Raw genomic sequence first — 16,239 nt, forward strand, 5'->3', positions numbered from 1 at the left:
CTGAGCTACCTACCTAAAAGTTTACTTTTTCAAACGCAAATGTCGCTCAAATGTCTGTCACGCACGCGTGCAGTTCTAACTTCTCAGTATACTCGCAAAGCGTTTCGTCAAATCATAATCGATACTCAAATACAATACTTAGTAGACGTTTCGAATTATTTTTTTTGTGCTGTGCATGTGGTTTTATGGCATACTGATATGGGCGCTTACTCTTGAAACAGATCTTAATATTAATTCAATAAAATCTCAATAATTATTCAATGTCAAAAATATACCTCCAACCGCAGTCGTAGCTGTTAAAATAGCATTCAGAATACGGAATATAAAGCCAAACTCAATACCATGTAGGTAGTTAATTCAATATTCACGCAATACGGATACAATGGGCGCTAGTGTTGCAATTACAAATCAAGAGTACGGAATTGTACAATATCAATGTCGATCGATCGGAATTAGATTCAAGAGTAAAGCCCCTGTTTACGGCGCTGAGGAGTCTAAAAAATTAAACAGCACATTTATCGCATTTGCTTATCTCGAAATCTAGGTAAGTCTAACATTTTTTATCACAAGTTTTTCTTTGTATATGGGATACCCAATAAATAATACAACATACCTACTGCGAGAAGTAATAACTGTGATAAATAACTAAGTAAGTAGCTATGTACCAATACAACCTAATGTACCGCGAAATTGTGCGGTTTCTAAGGTCTGAAAAAAACTTCTAGAAGAATAATTAACTCAACATAGATATTTTTTGTAGGTAACTTTTTGACATCAGATTATTCGGACTATTATTCATTGGTAGGTCTTTTTTCAATTTTAGAAATGTAGGTATGGGAACGTTTTAGAGTATCTAATTTATATTTAGAACGTGAAAAAGTTTTAGAAACCTAACTCAAACCTAACTCAAACCTAACCCAAACCTAACCCAAACCTAACCCAAACCTAACCCAAACCTAACCCAAACCTAACCCAAACCTAACCCAAACCTAACCCAAACCTAACCCAAACCTAACCCAAACCTAACCCAAACCTAACCCAAACCTAACCCAAACCTAACCCAAACCTAACCCAAACCTAACCCAAACCTAACCCAAACCTAACCCAAACCTAACCCAAACCTAACCCAAACCTAACCCAAACCTAACCCAAACCTAACCCAAACCTAACCCAAACCTAACCCAAACCTAACCCAAACCTAACCCAAACCTAACCCAAACCTAACCCAAACCTAACCTAACCCAAACCTAACCCAAACCTAACCCAAACCTAACCCAAACCTAACCCAAACCTAACCCAAACCTAACCCAAACCTAACCCAAACCTAACCCAAACCTAACCCAAACCTAACCCAAACCTAACCCAAACCTAACCCAAACCTAAGCCAAACCTAACCCAAACCTAACCCAAACCTAACCCAAACCTAACCCAAACCTAACCCAAACCTAACCCAAACCTAACCCAAACCTAACCCAAACCTAACCCAAACCTAACCCAAACCTAACCCAAACCTAACCCAAACCTAACCCAAACCTAACCCAAACCTAACCCAAACCTAACCCAAACCTAACCCAAACCTAACCCAAACCTAACCCAAACCTAACCCAAACCTAACCCAAACCTAACCCAAACCTAACCCAAACCTAACCCAAACCTAACCCAAACCTAACCCAAACCTAACCCAAACCTAACCCAAACCTAACCCAAACCTAACCCAAACCTAACCAAACCTAACCCAACCCAAACCTAACCCAAACCTAACCCAAACCTAACCCAAACCTAACCCAAACCTAACCCAAACATAACCCAAACCTAACCCAAACCTAACCCAAACCTAACCCAAACCTAACCATTTAACCCCTCAGTTAAATATCAATAAATTATCATGCACCAAGCGCGGGGCTACTAATCGAAATAATTATATCTACACTAAATAAGGAAGAGTGATCGTGTAAGAGCGAGCATTTTCTCTGTCGCAGTAATACGGTATGAGTGGCAGGGATATGGATATCTGTCGCATATTAGTGACACAGTTGGCTATAGGGTTAATGTTATAATATGAAAGAGACTTAAAAAAAACTCTGTTTAATTCAGTCTCTAAAATGAGAAAGTTATGGTATCCACTCGCACAGCTCGTTCCAAATTGTAGATTCCTATGGAGAAGAAATTAAAGTATACCAGTGCAATCTACGAAAATAAACAATCATTTCTCAGGCAGTTGTCCCACCAACGGCGAGTGAAGACTAACTATCGGCTATTTTCTCGCTCAAGAAACGTACAATAGATATACTTTCCGTTAAACAAAAGAGATGCATATACAAATAGTTGATCGCTGACTGTTCAACTGCCGGCAGTGCTCGCTTCACTTGTTTGTTTTTGTTTTCACTCGTTTTCACTCGTTTCTAGTTCTAGCTCTACTCGTTACTCGTTCAATCGTTGCAGGTGGGACAACTGCCTTAAAGAAGATTTTATTGTTATATTGCTGCCAACACATAGCTCTACCTATGTGTTACGAAGAGTATCGCCCACACCTTCCTCCGACATACTTATAAAAACTGAATGAAATTCGTAAACTGTTTGATTCCCTTTCTTTCTCAAGCCTACTCGTTGGTCGAGAGATCGCTAATGCGTCTGCCGGATAAGGGGTCTTGGGTTCGATTCTCGGGTCGGAGAAAGTATTGCTGGGCTTTTGTCGGTTTTTCGAAAATTAAAAATTAATAAAAAAAAAATCTTATTTTTAATTTTATTAACTTAATCTTATTTTTAATTAATTTTCTTACCGCTTAACTCCAACTGTCCCCTTAGTATGTGTTTGCTTTCGAACACGTTCCGTTTCGATTACTTTAAACGTAAAAAAAGATCGTACCAAGGGTACAAACTCTCGTTAAAGTCAACCAGCCGACCTTCAAGGGACTCATAGTTAGACAGTGGACAGTTACGGACTTTTGTAGACCGATGATATTGTTATATTGGCCTACGGTTTAATATTTTGGGGAGGAGGGAGGAAACCAAATTTACTTTATCTATTTATAAGTTATTGAAAAAAAAAACTAACAATGAATGAAGGTACGTGAAGCATTTATTTCTCAAAAATATATCATTCCGTACTCGAGATCGTACTCGTCCATTGCAGGCTTCGAATCCGTCAGTTTCAGTTTCAGATCTACCGCCTCATCTGACTCTGTATCTGCATCTCCACCATCCACGCGTCTCTCCGCCTTCATGTATTCCTGTAGCTGCGGATACTGCTGTAGTACTGACCGAAGCTTCTCTTTATCAACCGTTCCATTTATAATGATACTTCTAAACGTATCATTGGTCATATACGCGTTGTTAAGGCCTCTCACACCGTTCAGCTTCGCTTGAAAAGCCTCATCTTTATCCTTCAGTTCTGCATGATGAGCACTTATTACAGCTTTACGATCCAACCGAAATTGCTTCTTCATATTATATACCAGCTGTTGAAGTCTTGTTGTCCTTTTCTGTCGTACTGTTGTCGCGTTACTATATGCTTTGTTCAATATATCTTTAATTTCCTGTATTATCCTTTTAATACTCTTTATCATTTTCTTTTTTCTCTTGGCTCTATCCAATTTACGGTTTCTCCTTTGGCGACGGTCTCTCTTCTTACTAACTTCACGTGATCCCATTACTTTGTCACGGTAAGCGTCATCAGAATCTGTAGAGTAACTTGTGCCCGCTTCGGCCGCCGAAATGTCTATCGCATGATAAAGATCGTAGTTAGTCGGCTGAAGCGCGCAACAAATGAACCTAGTCTGTCCACAGAAGGAGTCGCCGCGATATATTCTATACTCGGGCTCACATTGTGTTTGAACCATGCAGGTACCCCACGGCATGTCGTGTTGTATTGGATCTCCACAAGGTACGGCCCATGGTCCTAGAAGAAAAAGAAATATTTAGTCAGTGATCCAGAGGTTACTTGTTAAAGACAAATCTTCTTTAACTACAATACTTACTAGCCGCTGCCATGTTGGCCACGTCCCCCCTAATTGTCGATGAATTAAGCGCTTGCATTTTTTTTAAAAGCCACGCTTCTTCCATTTCCTTATTTCCCCTCTCCCTTTCCTTTGTGTTTGTTGAACTGTCGCCGAACAAGTCGTCCTTGGACAGACGTTGCCTTCTCAAACTTCTGAGCCTTTTATTTTTTAACTCGTTAAATATAGGATGTCCGTAAAAGTTTTTTCGTGAGGCGCGTCTACGATCATTTTCAGCCAATTTCGAAGCAAGCAAATCCAAATAGACGTCTATGTTTTGGTCATTCTTCAATTCCTTGTTCTGAATTAGATTCTTCTGTTGTATATTTTCCCCTTTATTATTTTGGAAATGTCTCATTGCTTTTTGGACATCAGTTCTTGTCTTGTCATCTTCATTCCAAGTTTCTAAAACATTGGTTTTCAAATTCGGGAATATTGCTGCGTGAATAACGCTTTGCGTCAAAATCAGTATCGTTAAATAAAAATACCGCATTTTACTTCAACATGTCTAACATGTATCCTACGAGAAATATTTATTCAAAAGCGTAGAGCAGTTAAATGTTTATCGGTAAGTATTACAATAAATGTTGAAGCCATTAAATATTTATGGGTGAATTTATTTTATGTAAGTGGTTCGATATATTGGAATTTGTAACAAAAATAACACCCAAAAACGACAATAATAGAGACCAAAACGTAAAAAATGGTAACATGCCCATATTTTACATTTACCACTGCAGTAGTGGCCAGTGGCTGGGTAACATGTAACGGGTTCGATTCCCGGGTGGAACAGTTCTTTGTGTAATTCACTGACTGTTCTTTCGGGCCTAGGAGTGTTGGGCATGTGTTGTATACCTAGTTAAATTAGAAATAAGTACGTATACACGCAAATACAACACAAAAAGGAGAACAAAAATAAGAAAAAGCAGCTTTGTAAACTCAGCTCATAAGGAACATAAGTTTAAATTAGGTAGATACCCGAAATGCAATAAAAAAGGAAATTAACTTCTGAAACTGCAAGTCACACCGACTCCTATTTAAGAAGCATAGCTGCTTCACAGGAGACAGCTTCCCAGTTCCCCTCGCACCAGTGTGGCGCAAAGGAAACCGTTCCTGCTCGTTGCCTGAATCACCATTACGACTAACCTCAGCAGCCTTATTTGGGGGGAGAAATCATCTAAGGACATCTCCCGTCTTGGGTGAGGCGAGAGAAGAATGTACTCTTATTGACTAAAAACCACCCCGTTCCTACTCCTGCTTTGAGCTGGAGCTGCGGCAACCCATTGTCCGCAGCTCAGGATCGGGCATCAGCCCTTCTAGTCTCCATCTGAGGTGGTCTGATGGCTCCGTGAGGCGCGCACGAAACACGACGTGCCATACGTATGTGTCTAGTTCTGGCCGGGCGGCGAGCTATTCTCGACAGCTCGATAGCGTCTGCAACGACACAGATCTTTTGTGGCATCCGAACGTTACGTAGTCAAGTCGAATAGCCATGAAGACAAAAGACAGTTTATTGGAAATCTGTTTGAAAAGCGCCCAAAATGTGAAAATGCTGACTAACGACTGGGATGCCGACTGAATTAGGGAGGTGTGATATACTCGTCTTCCTTCTTCCTTATTTGAAGTCGGTTAATTTTTTTGCAAAATTAGTGCATCAATGAAAAACAGACTTTATTTTTCTTTTTATTAGGTATAAAACATAAATAGTTAAATAAATTTTACTAATTAATAACTTCAAGTACAGCCTCTGGTTTTTCTAACCATAATCTGTGGTCATGTTTTTCATTGGCGGGAAAATTTCTCTTAGTGCCACAGATGTCACAAGTCCACTGGATTGTTTTTGATTTGTTTTTTCTTTTTACCTTCATTGTGGCTGTGACCTTATGGATGGCTATACATCTACATTTTTTACAAAATTGCCGTTTAATATCTGGATGTCTGTAAAAATAAAAATTACTTATTAAAAAATGTATCAAGGTATTAAAATACACATTTTTTTAAAATAAAAGATCTAATGTGTCCTTTGTTGATTAATTAATAGTGCACTTTGTGTAACACACTTCAAGGTATGCCTTCGACATCAATATAAAAAAAATTAAGTTATATTAAAGAGCAGTTAAAAGCTGTAAATACCTCCATAAGATCTCTTGAAAAAAATATTTTTTATGCTTAAACTAATAAATATATTATTATACTTACATTTTTAAAACATTTTTCTTAGCAACACTAACTATTAAGTTTCCATAATACGCTGATAAGGCTGGGTTCTTGTCTGCTATGTGTTTACTGATCTGAAAACAAAATTAGTTGTTTAATTATAGCAAAAAAATACAATTTTAAATAGATGAAGAGTTTAACACGACAGTTTTCTATTGGCAGTCAAAGAAAATGCATTATTTAATTAATAAATTTATATTTACATTTAAAATATTGAATATGACTGCTCACCAAAGATAGGACAATAACTTAGTAACTACTGATAGTAGTACATAAAAATAAATAAACAAGGTTGGGTTATTTTTACCTGACTGCATCAGAAGGAGAGTTATGTTTTTTTTATAATAACTACTGTGAGACACACTTCATTAAAAAAGTAACAGGCATATGAAACTAGTAGAGCTTTTCTCTATATATTTACGTAAGTAAACCATTGTTTTTAGTTAAACAAGATTTGGGTTTGTACTGAATTCTTCATAACAAAAAGTCTGGAAACTTACTTGATATAGGTAATTCATTCGTTGAAACGAATCATTTCCATGAACCTTTTTTACTCTGTTCCCATCTGCTTTCTTTTCGGGCTCCTTTGAGGCCATCGAAATTGGTATAAAAATTCAGACTAAAAGTACACAAAATTATCTTAGAATAAGGAATCTCTTTTCGTCCAGGTTTGGATTTGCTTTTTTAATACAAAATATAATAAACTTTCATGTGCTTTGAGAAGAAAGGTTTATTTTTTCATTTCACATGAACAGCTGAATGAAACTGACAAACACTTTGTAAACAAACTGCGTTTAGAAATTTGTGTTTTTTAGGTGTAACAGATTTTAATCATTTACTTCTTTATTCAATGAAAGATGCTTTAGGTGATAACAAATAAGTGAAAACTAAAGTCCAATTTTGTAACTACGCAGTAAACAATACAACTATGCATTAATTTCTTATTACGTTGATAAAGACAAAATATCTAGTTGTCAATTAGTTTCTGGACGAACGAAAACGCTCCAGGTACACAGCATTGTGGAATTTATAAGCATAATTTGGTTTGACATTTAGAAGGAGATGCAATACCTATCTAAAGCGGAAAGTAAAGGAGAGAGAACGGCAACGAAAAAGATTTTATGTTTAAGATCAGATTTATCACTTGGAACATTTCTGTTGATTTCATTCATCTCTACCAAAAAAGTCCCGAATTTTAAATTACTCCAAAACATTAATTAATTTAAATCTTTTGACCATAAAATCTTCTCATAAGACTCTTCACAGATTTCTTAAACAGTTCAATATAGTTTGTTTTTCATTAAAAAAGACAATTTGAAACAGTGTCATAACAACGTCCTTTTTTGACCCTTATTAAAATTAGGAATTGAAACAATGTTAGCAAGAAAACCCTTGTTTTTATCACGAATAATTCATCAACGGAGATGTTCTCGATGTTACGCGGCACAAACAGCAGTTGGCGAGGTCGATATACCGTTTTCTAAAGGGTAAGTTTTAGGTTATGTTCAAAAAAAGGTTAAGGCCGAATTAAAATTCTTATTGATAATAAATGAACAATAACTTATTACTATGTACAAAATACTACTACTAGTATTTCTTACTATTTATCACATGAATAAAGATAAAAAACCTTACAAAATAAAAATGTTCTAGCTTATATGAAAACTATTTTGGTTCCAGGACATCTATGAACCTAAAAACTGGCCAGTATGCAAGGTTTGCAGATGGCGCCTGTGTGGCTACGCTGGGAAACACCGCCATACTATCCACAGTGGTTTCCAAAGCCAAACAAAGTTCTTCATCGTTTTTGCCGCTTGTAGTAGACTATAGACAAAAAGCCGCGGCCGCTGGACGAATACCAACCAATTTCCTTAGAAGAGAATTAGGTATGATCTACATTTGGTTACTTAAATCCAATAATAATAAATCATTTATTTCAGATAGTTAAATCCATAAAGTAATAATAAAATGAAAAAGTCAGCGCACACACACAGTAGAAAAATACACATAGAAAATAAACAATAATATTCAATTAAATAAAGATAAGAAATAAATTAACAAAACAGAAACAAACAATAAACTTTGGTACATTGGGTAAACCCATTATTTAATCATCTTCGCCCACACTCCCGTGACATAAAAAGTAGCCTATGTGTTACTCCAGACGATAATCTACCCCTGTTCCAAATTACATCCTGATCCCTTTAGCTGTTTTCACGTGTTTGAGATACAAACATACATGCAAGCTCACAAACTATTGCATTAAATAATATTACTAAGATTCAATTTCCAATTAGAAATAACTAACTCTAAACCTTTCCTTCTGACCCACAAACCTAAATATACAGTAAAATATGTATGACTTACTAGTAACAAGATAAAACAGAACTTATTACACATCAATAAGGTTCAATATTCAAAAAAATTATTTCAGGTCCAACAGAACGAGAGATCCTGACATCACGTCTCATTGACCGCTCCTTGCGACCGCTATTCCCACAGAATTATTTCTTTGACACGCAGATAGTATGTAACATGCTTGCGGTTGACTCTACGAACCCACCTGAAACTGTTGCTATAAATGCTGCTAGTGCGGCTTTAGCGCTGTCTGATGTGCCTTGGAATGGACCTATTGGGGCTGTCAGGTATGTCACATGTCGCCTTTTAATTGTAGAAAGAGTGTAGAGAGGTGTACATTTTCAATATCAACTAATTTTAACACCAGTGTCCAACTGGACCTGTGAAAAAAGTTAAGTTAGCAAAAATCTAAAAAATCTTAGTAATTATCATTTAATACCTGACCCAAACCTGGTACTTTAAACTGAGACCCTTGCTCACTAACTAGACAAATTTTTATTTACAATTTTCTATAAACAAACCATTTTTCATTACAGAATAGGACAAATAGACAATGAAGTGATAATCAATCCGACTCGCAAGGACCTGGAGAAGTCTATCTTAAACCTGGTGGTGGCTGCGACCAACAGGAACCTGGTTGTGATGATGGAGGGCAGTGCCCAGGACATACTGCAGCAAGACCTGCTGAAAGCCATCAAATTAGGTATGCAAGTAAGTCCAGTTGTAATTTTGTTATTAAAGAACCTAATAAACTACTAACTATATAGGTTACATAATATTATAATAAAGAATAGTGACAAAAGTAGCACATTTCAATATTAATATCTTAACGAATAAGGGCCATGCTTTGGAACGAATGCGCAGGCTCGAAACGCTTGCGTTCTTTTTTGTCGTGTGTATAAAGTTTCTAAAGACCCCGAAAAGCAGGAGTAGGAACTTGGTGGTTTTTAGTCAGTAGGAGTCTGACACTAAGCACCTCTCGCCTCGCCCAAGGCGAGATGTTATTTGATGATTTTACCCCCATAAAAAAGAGGTATCTAAAGATACCAGTTCCACACCATAACTCTTATAGAGTTGTAGAGATATCCATTAGGCTACTAATAACTTACCATGAACTGATCTGCTCGTTAGCGTAATAAAAATAACATTCACAACACTTTTACAGGTACAAAGGAAGCCCAGCTAATAGTTCGTGGCATTGAGAAACTGCAGAAGACACATGGTAAGATGAAGCGGGCGTACGAGACACCGGCGCCGCTGCACCAGGATATAGTGGACACCATCAGCACACTGTCTTCCATGAAGATCAGGGAGATACTCAGGTGAAAAGATTACTTTGTCTCTTTTCTTCGTAATCTGTGTTTGTTTGTCTGTCTTGGTTTTGATCCGTATTATGTTTGTAGTAGAGTTGAAAATCCTTAGTTGCTCAATTAATATTAATAAGTCTTTTAAATGTACTTCGAAAGCATAATGCACTTTGTGTCTTTAACTATAGTTATGTTGTTGGTTGGCCAAAATAATATTGGGATCGAAATTTCTCAATTAAAACCAGACACAATAGGGATGATGACAGGCGCCGTCAGCGCACGCTGCTTATGATGAAGAGTCCTCTGTGACTCGAAACTAGTAGAGCTTTTCTCCTTTAATGTATATTAACCAATAAAAAATACTTTCTTTCTAGCGATTTCTCCCACGACAAAATATCGCGAGACAACGCGATATCAGAACTTAGACAAACAGTTTTAAACCAACTTCGTGAGACGGAGGCCGATGTCACACAGTTACAGGACTGTTTCAACGCCAACCTGAAGCAGATATTCCGAGACATGATATTCGAGACCGACGTACGGTGTGATGGGCGGCACTTGGATGATCTTAGGAAGATTAATTGTCAGGTATTGTAGCATTAAATAATAAAAAAAACATAGATAGAGAGATATATCTTCTTAAGGTAAGCGTCCACAGGTCCGCATCGTACGCATCGCACGAAACGGATTTTAGTTTGTCTTGTATAGAAACTCATACAACTGCGTCCACTGATCCGCATCGTACGGACCGCATCATCAGCAATGCCTACATGCGATGCGTACCGATGACGTCATACGGAATGCGTACGATGCGGGCCCGTGGACGCTGACCTTTACGTATTTGTTTGACGAGGTTATTTGATGGATTTCAAACCAGGGTTTTTTTTGAGGGGGGAAATCTAATGACTTCTCCCGCTTTGGGCGAGGCGAGAGGGAGTGTCAGACTCTTACTGACTAAAAACCACCCCGTTCCTTCTCCTGCTTTTCGACCCGGAGCCCCGGTAAACCCGCTAAGTAGTCCGCAGCTCCGGGGTAGTCCGCAGCTCCGGTTCAAATCAGGGTAGGGGCTCATAGTTACGGGCATCATTACTCGACAAACGATGCGACAACCGTCGTTTAATGTTAATGATTATTTTATCTATTTTTTATTTATTTATTTGCTTCAGGCATCTAAGGCCCATAGAAAAATACTATACATTATTATCCTGTTCCCCAGGTGTCTCTATACGAGCCGCTACACGGTAGCGCAGTGTTCCAGCGCGGGCAGACCCAGGTTCTGTGCACGGTCGCGTTCGACTCCCCGGAGAGCGCGCTCAAGATGGACACTCTTACTATGCTCACTAGGTAAGTGATATTTCAGTAGTCAGATAGATTATTATTTCTTGTATTTTGTATAATCTTATCTGTTAAATTCACGAAGGGCTAACTATTTATTTATTATAGGTAATTCTTAGCATAGTTACTATAGTTAAAAAAGGGCCAAATTAAAAGTACCTTTAACCGACGAGCATTCATGAAAAGACTGTTGACTGTTGATGAAGCGAAAGAAGTGTGTAAGAACCATGGCAATTGGCATTCCATTGTCTCTGCCTACCCCCATGGGAGACAGGCGTGAGGTTATGTATGTATGTAGTTACTATAGGTTATACACAAAATTTCATTTGCCCTGTTAAAATAGGGTAATTAACGCAAATATACCAAATTTTCTTGCTATTTATATGCAATTTTTAATTACTGTACCAATTTTTCTATCATTTTTTATTCCAGTGGCATAAAAGAGAAGAGCTTCTTCCTTCACTACGAGTTCCCATCATACGCGACGGGCGAGGTGGGTCGGACCGGAGCCCCGGGGCGCCGCGAGGCAGGCCACGGAGCCCTGGCCGAGAGGGGCTTGCTACCCGTCGTGCCACACCAGCCCTACACTGTCAGGCTAACTGCTGAAGTATTGGAGTCTAATGGTAAGTGTTGTTAGATCTTTATATCTATGAGCGCTTTAGATTTAGATTAAGATTTCAGCCATAATCGTCCCACTGCAGGGCAAAGGCCTCCCTACCCTCCTTCCACTCCTCACTGTTTAAAGCTTTTTGCGGCTATTATCTATGAGCGCTTTACGTGTAACTTATTTTATTATTTGCTTATGATACAGATATTATCACTATTCACCATTTGAAAAAGTTCCAAACATCTTTTTTATGTTTTTATCTTATAAGAGTTTACAGTAGCGTGCCCTTAAATCTGAACTCGCCAAACTGTTACGTTTGATGGCGAGAGGCGCTCATTACATAATTGTATTAAATTTTTTTAACGTTTATAAGTCTGCGTTTGGCCACCAATCCGTTTACAGCGTACCGTGGACGGCGAAGTGAAAAAACAAAAAATAAACATGCATTGACAGTCTTTTCATGCGTCCTCATTGCATGTAGCAATGAAGCGAAAGAGGTGTGTAGATCTCTTCTACATAAGTGGGTCTGCCATAATCTCAATACTTGGCAAGCGGGTTGGAGATCTCAGTTTTAAAGGTTCATATAATATTTATCGCGCTTCTGCTCTTGTTAAACGTTAAGATCCTTCGTCAGCTCTTATGACACCCAGGTCAAGAGTAAGGTTGGAGAATTCATCATCCGTAATGCTGTACGGCTAATTTCCCACAGGTTCAAGTTCAATGGCGTCAGTATGCGGTGGTTCCCTCGCTCTGATGGACGCTGGAGTAGCCCTGTCAGCCCCGGCTGCAGGAGTGGCGATAGGCCTGGTCTCCCGGCCTGATGAACAAGGACAAATCGAGGACTACAGGATCCTTACTGATTTGTTAGTGAGTCCGTTTATGATGATTATTTAATTAATAAATAAAATATTAGATATTTCTGGTGATGTTATGTTAGCTCTTGAATATGAGCATGGCTTGAAACTAGCCGAGTTCCTCGTCCAACAGTTATGCGAGTAAGCCCATAACATAAAAATATTTAAGTATGTCTCACGAAATTCATAATTTAATTAATAACTATAGTGATACACAGTACTAAATTAATACATTGTAATATACAGCTTTCTCTCTTAAATTATACGAGAGAAGCTCTACTAGTTTCATGTTACATCAGGGCTCATGTTCATGAGCAATATCCGCGACGCTACACGATATTTATAAGGTTTAGTTTTAAAACTTTACTTCTTATATTCAACTTTAAAAAAAAATGTGTGAATAAGCCAAAAACCACTTATTCATAAACATTTAAAACTTTAATCTTCATATTCGTCTCAGGGCATAGAAGATTACATGGGCGACATGGACTTCAAAGTGGCGGGTACTAAGAAAGGCGTGACGGCGCTACAAGCCGACGTCAAGGTGCCCGGCCTGCCGCTCAAGATCGTCATGGAGTCCATACAGAAGGCCTGCGACGCCAAGAGCAGGATCATCGATATTATGAACCAGTGTATTGATAAACCTAGGTTAGTATTCATATAATATCTGACTTACGCCCGAATACTGAAATGCTACTCAATTTTAAGACGCTCTTAAATGTAGTTCTGTCACTATCAATTCTTTATAGAATAGAGATAGCACGATATTTAAGTACAACTTAAAATTGAGTAGCGTTTGAGTATTCGGGCGTTAGGTTGTTACCACACTACACCCCCCATCGCTCGATTGCTAAGGCCCGTCCATTAATCACGTGAGGTTTTTTTTAACGATTTTTAGACTCCCCCCTCCCCCTTGGTGAGAGGGGAGATTTTAGATTAACCCCCCACCCCCAACCAACATCACGTGTATTTTTTTAATACAGAAAATATGACTGGTTTATCTATTTGTAGGTAAAAAAGTTGCTAAAAAGATCATCTAAATTGGTTTAAGTTTGGAAATGCATAATTATAATTATACTTTTTTATGGGATGTTGTGAGTGGAAAAACCAATACTACACCCCGTTTTAAGGTTTGAAAATCCCGCGTTTGGCGAAAAAAATAATACACGTGATATTTTATAAAGCCCCACGTCCCCCTACGTACAAACATCACGTGTTTCTTGTTTTTTGTCGAAACCCCCCCCCCCTAATTGAATCTCACGTGATTATTGGATGTCCCCCTAGTAGTAATAATAATAAAGTCTGATCATCATATCGTCACCCTCCCGGCTAACTGTCCTTACTACCAATTGATGTTTTTCCAGGGCAACCGCTTTTCGGTCGGGCGTTACAGTTAAATTACTGCAGATGCGTTATTTGTGGCTTTATCAATGAATTAAAAAGTTTTTTATATAGGTCTTGGCTTATTCTTTAATTTTGTAGTCGCCCTAAAGCCCTAAGGTATCTATTTAATGTCAGTGCAGATACGTCAGTTTGTGAGATACGACAGTTAGCGGAGAGGGCGACGATATTTAGTCTGATCATCACATTAGTTTATTTGTGTATTCCAGACAGGGGCACAAGGAAAACATGCCAGTCATCGAGGAGATGGAGGTGGAAGTCCACAAGAGGCCGAAACTGCTCGGCATGGGAGGCGCCAACCTGAAGAAACTGTACCTTGAAACCGGTGTACAGGTTAGTTCGAATGTGAACCTTATTCCTGATGCCATGTAGTTGAAAAGGGAAAGTCTACCTAAACTGTAACATAAATAATTTTCATAGATTTATAATAATGATTGCCAAAAGCAAATTTATTTCTTGACTTAATAATCTAGTCACAATACTACCGATATGAGGATCTAATGTTCTGCACTTCCAATAAGTAAAGAATATCGGGAAGTATAAAGGTACGCGTCCACGCGTCGTACTCATCGCACGCAACGGATTTTAGTTTGTCTTGTATACAAACTCATACAAGATTACAAGCGTCCACTGATTCGCATCGTACGAACCGCATCATCAGCAATGCCTAATTGCCTACATGCGATGAGTACTGATGACGGCATACGCCATACATACGATGTGGGCCTGTAGACGCATACCTTAAGGCGTAATTACAAACTTTTTTAATTTCCAAATTTTCTGTAACACATTTCAATCCTTATTATATTGTAATAAAGTCGAATATTTAATCCCCAGGTGACACCAATAGACGACGTTAAATACAGCATATTCGCGCCATCACAAGCGGCGATGGACGAGGCACACAGTCGCATACAAGGGTGGCTGACTTCTGAGAAAACTCCGGAGCTGGAGTTTGGAGCGATTTACAAGGCGAGGGTCGTGGAGGTGAAGGATATCGGAGTACTGGTCACTCTGTACTCCGGCATGACGCCTGCGTTGGTACATAATACGCAACTCGATCATAGGAAGGTAAGCGGTTGTTATTTATATTGATACAAAACATTTAGGAAAAATTGTAGTGTGGCATAAGCTGCTGAAAACACAAAGGGATATCCCTTTCGAGTGAGGCGAAAAGAACTTATTCGAACGAGCTTAATAATACTTTTCCCATCAGGTGAACCGTCTGCTCGTTTGCCCCCATTCCATAAAAAATAAACTAAAGAGGCAGTGAAATAGGTAATATAAATTACACACACAACGTCACGCCTTTTTATCCCCGAAGGGGTAGGCAGAGGTGTCATGTATAATATGTGAACTTGTATGTTTGTAAACGCACCCAAAACAGAAGAAAATTCTAGTGTGGGGGCAACGGTTTCATCCTCAATCATCACGCCTGTCCTCACTCGAAAGGGCAAACTCAATAATACTTTTCCCAACTCGGGATTCGAACCCGCAACCCCTGTTCATTCAGGGCATTCGCGCTTAACACCACAATACCAAACAAGCGTAATTTTAATAGTAAAAAATACATACTATTGACAATAAAGCATAATATAGTGGATCATTACAATTACCTCATATTACCACCAATATAATTCTTCCTCCCATTGTCCACAGATACAGCACCCCTCAGTACTCGGTCTCGAAGTGGGCTCAGAGATCCAAGTGAAGTACTTCGGCCGAGACCCAGTCTCCGGACAGGTCAGACTGTCCAAGAAGGTGCTTAGTTCACCACCACCAGGCATTGTCAAGAAGCTAGATAAAGCTTAAATAAACACTGTGATATTTTCTAGGTAATTATTGTTAAAATTATTGTGTGGTGTGTTGTCAGTTCAGGTTGAATGAGTTGGTGTGTTAAAATGATGAGAGTTAATAAATTAAGTTGTGTTTGTTATACAAAATCACAAAAAGAAACTTATCATTTTGGATTTTTTACTTTATATCAATATTATTAAAGTTGAAAATGTAATAAAGACATTTGACAGACTAAAGGCTCACACAGGCGCGTTATTATAGGTCGATAATATAGAAAGAAAAGAAAGAAAGAAAGAAAAACAGTTTATTAATAATATCGCATACGTTACTGCGATATCTGTTTTCAGGACGGTCATGTAGTTACACAG

General features: G+C 38.4%; 3 protein-coding genes across 4 annotated transcripts; 1 reads left to right on the forward strand and 2 right to left on the reverse strand.

Moving 5' to 3' along the window:
- Positions 1 to 3,057: 3,057 nt before the first annotated feature.
- LOC118275733 (uncharacterized) lies at positions 3,058 to 4,576 on the reverse strand. Its single transcript, XM_035593801.2, has 2 exons — positions 3,978 to 4,576; positions 3,058 to 3,898 (listed from the first exon to the last, which is right to left on the reverse strand). Exons 1-2 carry the CDS (start codon positions 4,486 to 4,488, stop codon positions 3,087 to 3,089), a joined length of 1,323 nt encoding a protein of 440 aa, XP_035449694.2. The 5' UTR covers positions 4,489 to 4,576; the 3' UTR covers positions 3,058 to 3,086.
- A 1,089-nt stretch (positions 4,577 to 5,665) lies between these two features.
- On the reverse strand, positions 5,666 to 6,962 carry LOC118275856 (uncharacterized). The gene is made up of 3 exons (XM_050695409.1): positions 6,713 to 6,962; positions 6,195 to 6,286; positions 5,666 to 5,933 (listed from the first exon to the last, which is right to left on the reverse strand). Exons 1-3 carry the CDS (start codon positions 6,806 to 6,808, stop codon positions 5,717 to 5,719), a joined length of 405 nt encoding a protein of 134 aa, XP_050551366.1. The 5' UTR covers positions 6,809 to 6,962; the 3' UTR covers positions 5,666 to 5,716.
- A 392-nt stretch (positions 6,963 to 7,354) lies between these two features.
- LOC118275858 (polyribonucleotide nucleotidyltransferase 1, mitochondrial) lies at positions 7,355 to 16,232 on the forward strand. Of its 2 annotated transcripts, XM_050695390.1 has the most exons (13): positions 7,355 to 7,699; positions 7,893 to 8,098; positions 8,647 to 8,857; positions 9,107 to 9,273; positions 9,736 to 9,892; positions 10,252 to 10,465; positions 11,094 to 11,221; positions 11,645 to 11,835; positions 12,529 to 12,686; positions 13,134 to 13,321; positions 14,284 to 14,407; positions 14,912 to 15,145; positions 15,734 to 16,232. In XM_050695390.1, the coding sequence occupies exons 1-13, from the start codon at positions 7,587 to 7,589 to the stop codon at positions 15,884 to 15,886; spliced, it is 2,244 nt and encodes a 747-aa protein (XP_050551347.1). In that variant the 5' UTR covers positions 7,355 to 7,586; the 3' UTR covers positions 15,887 to 16,232. The 2 variants fall into 2 exon arrangements, with proteins under 2 accessions (XP_050551347.1, XP_050551348.1); XM_050695391.1 differs by lacking the exons at positions 7,355 to 7,699; positions 7,893 to 8,098; positions 8,647 to 8,857 and having other exon boundaries at positions 9,140 to 9,281.
- The last annotated feature ends 7 nt before the right edge of the window (positions 16,233 to 16,239 follow it).

This window comes from Spodoptera frugiperda, chromosome 8, assembly GCF_023101765.2.
Source record: "Spodoptera frugiperda isolate SF20-4 chromosome 8, AGI-APGP_CSIRO_Sfru_2.0, whole genome shotgun sequence".
Classification (NCBI taxonomy): domain Eukaryota; kingdom Metazoa; phylum Arthropoda; class Insecta; order Lepidoptera; family Noctuidae; genus Spodoptera; species Spodoptera frugiperda.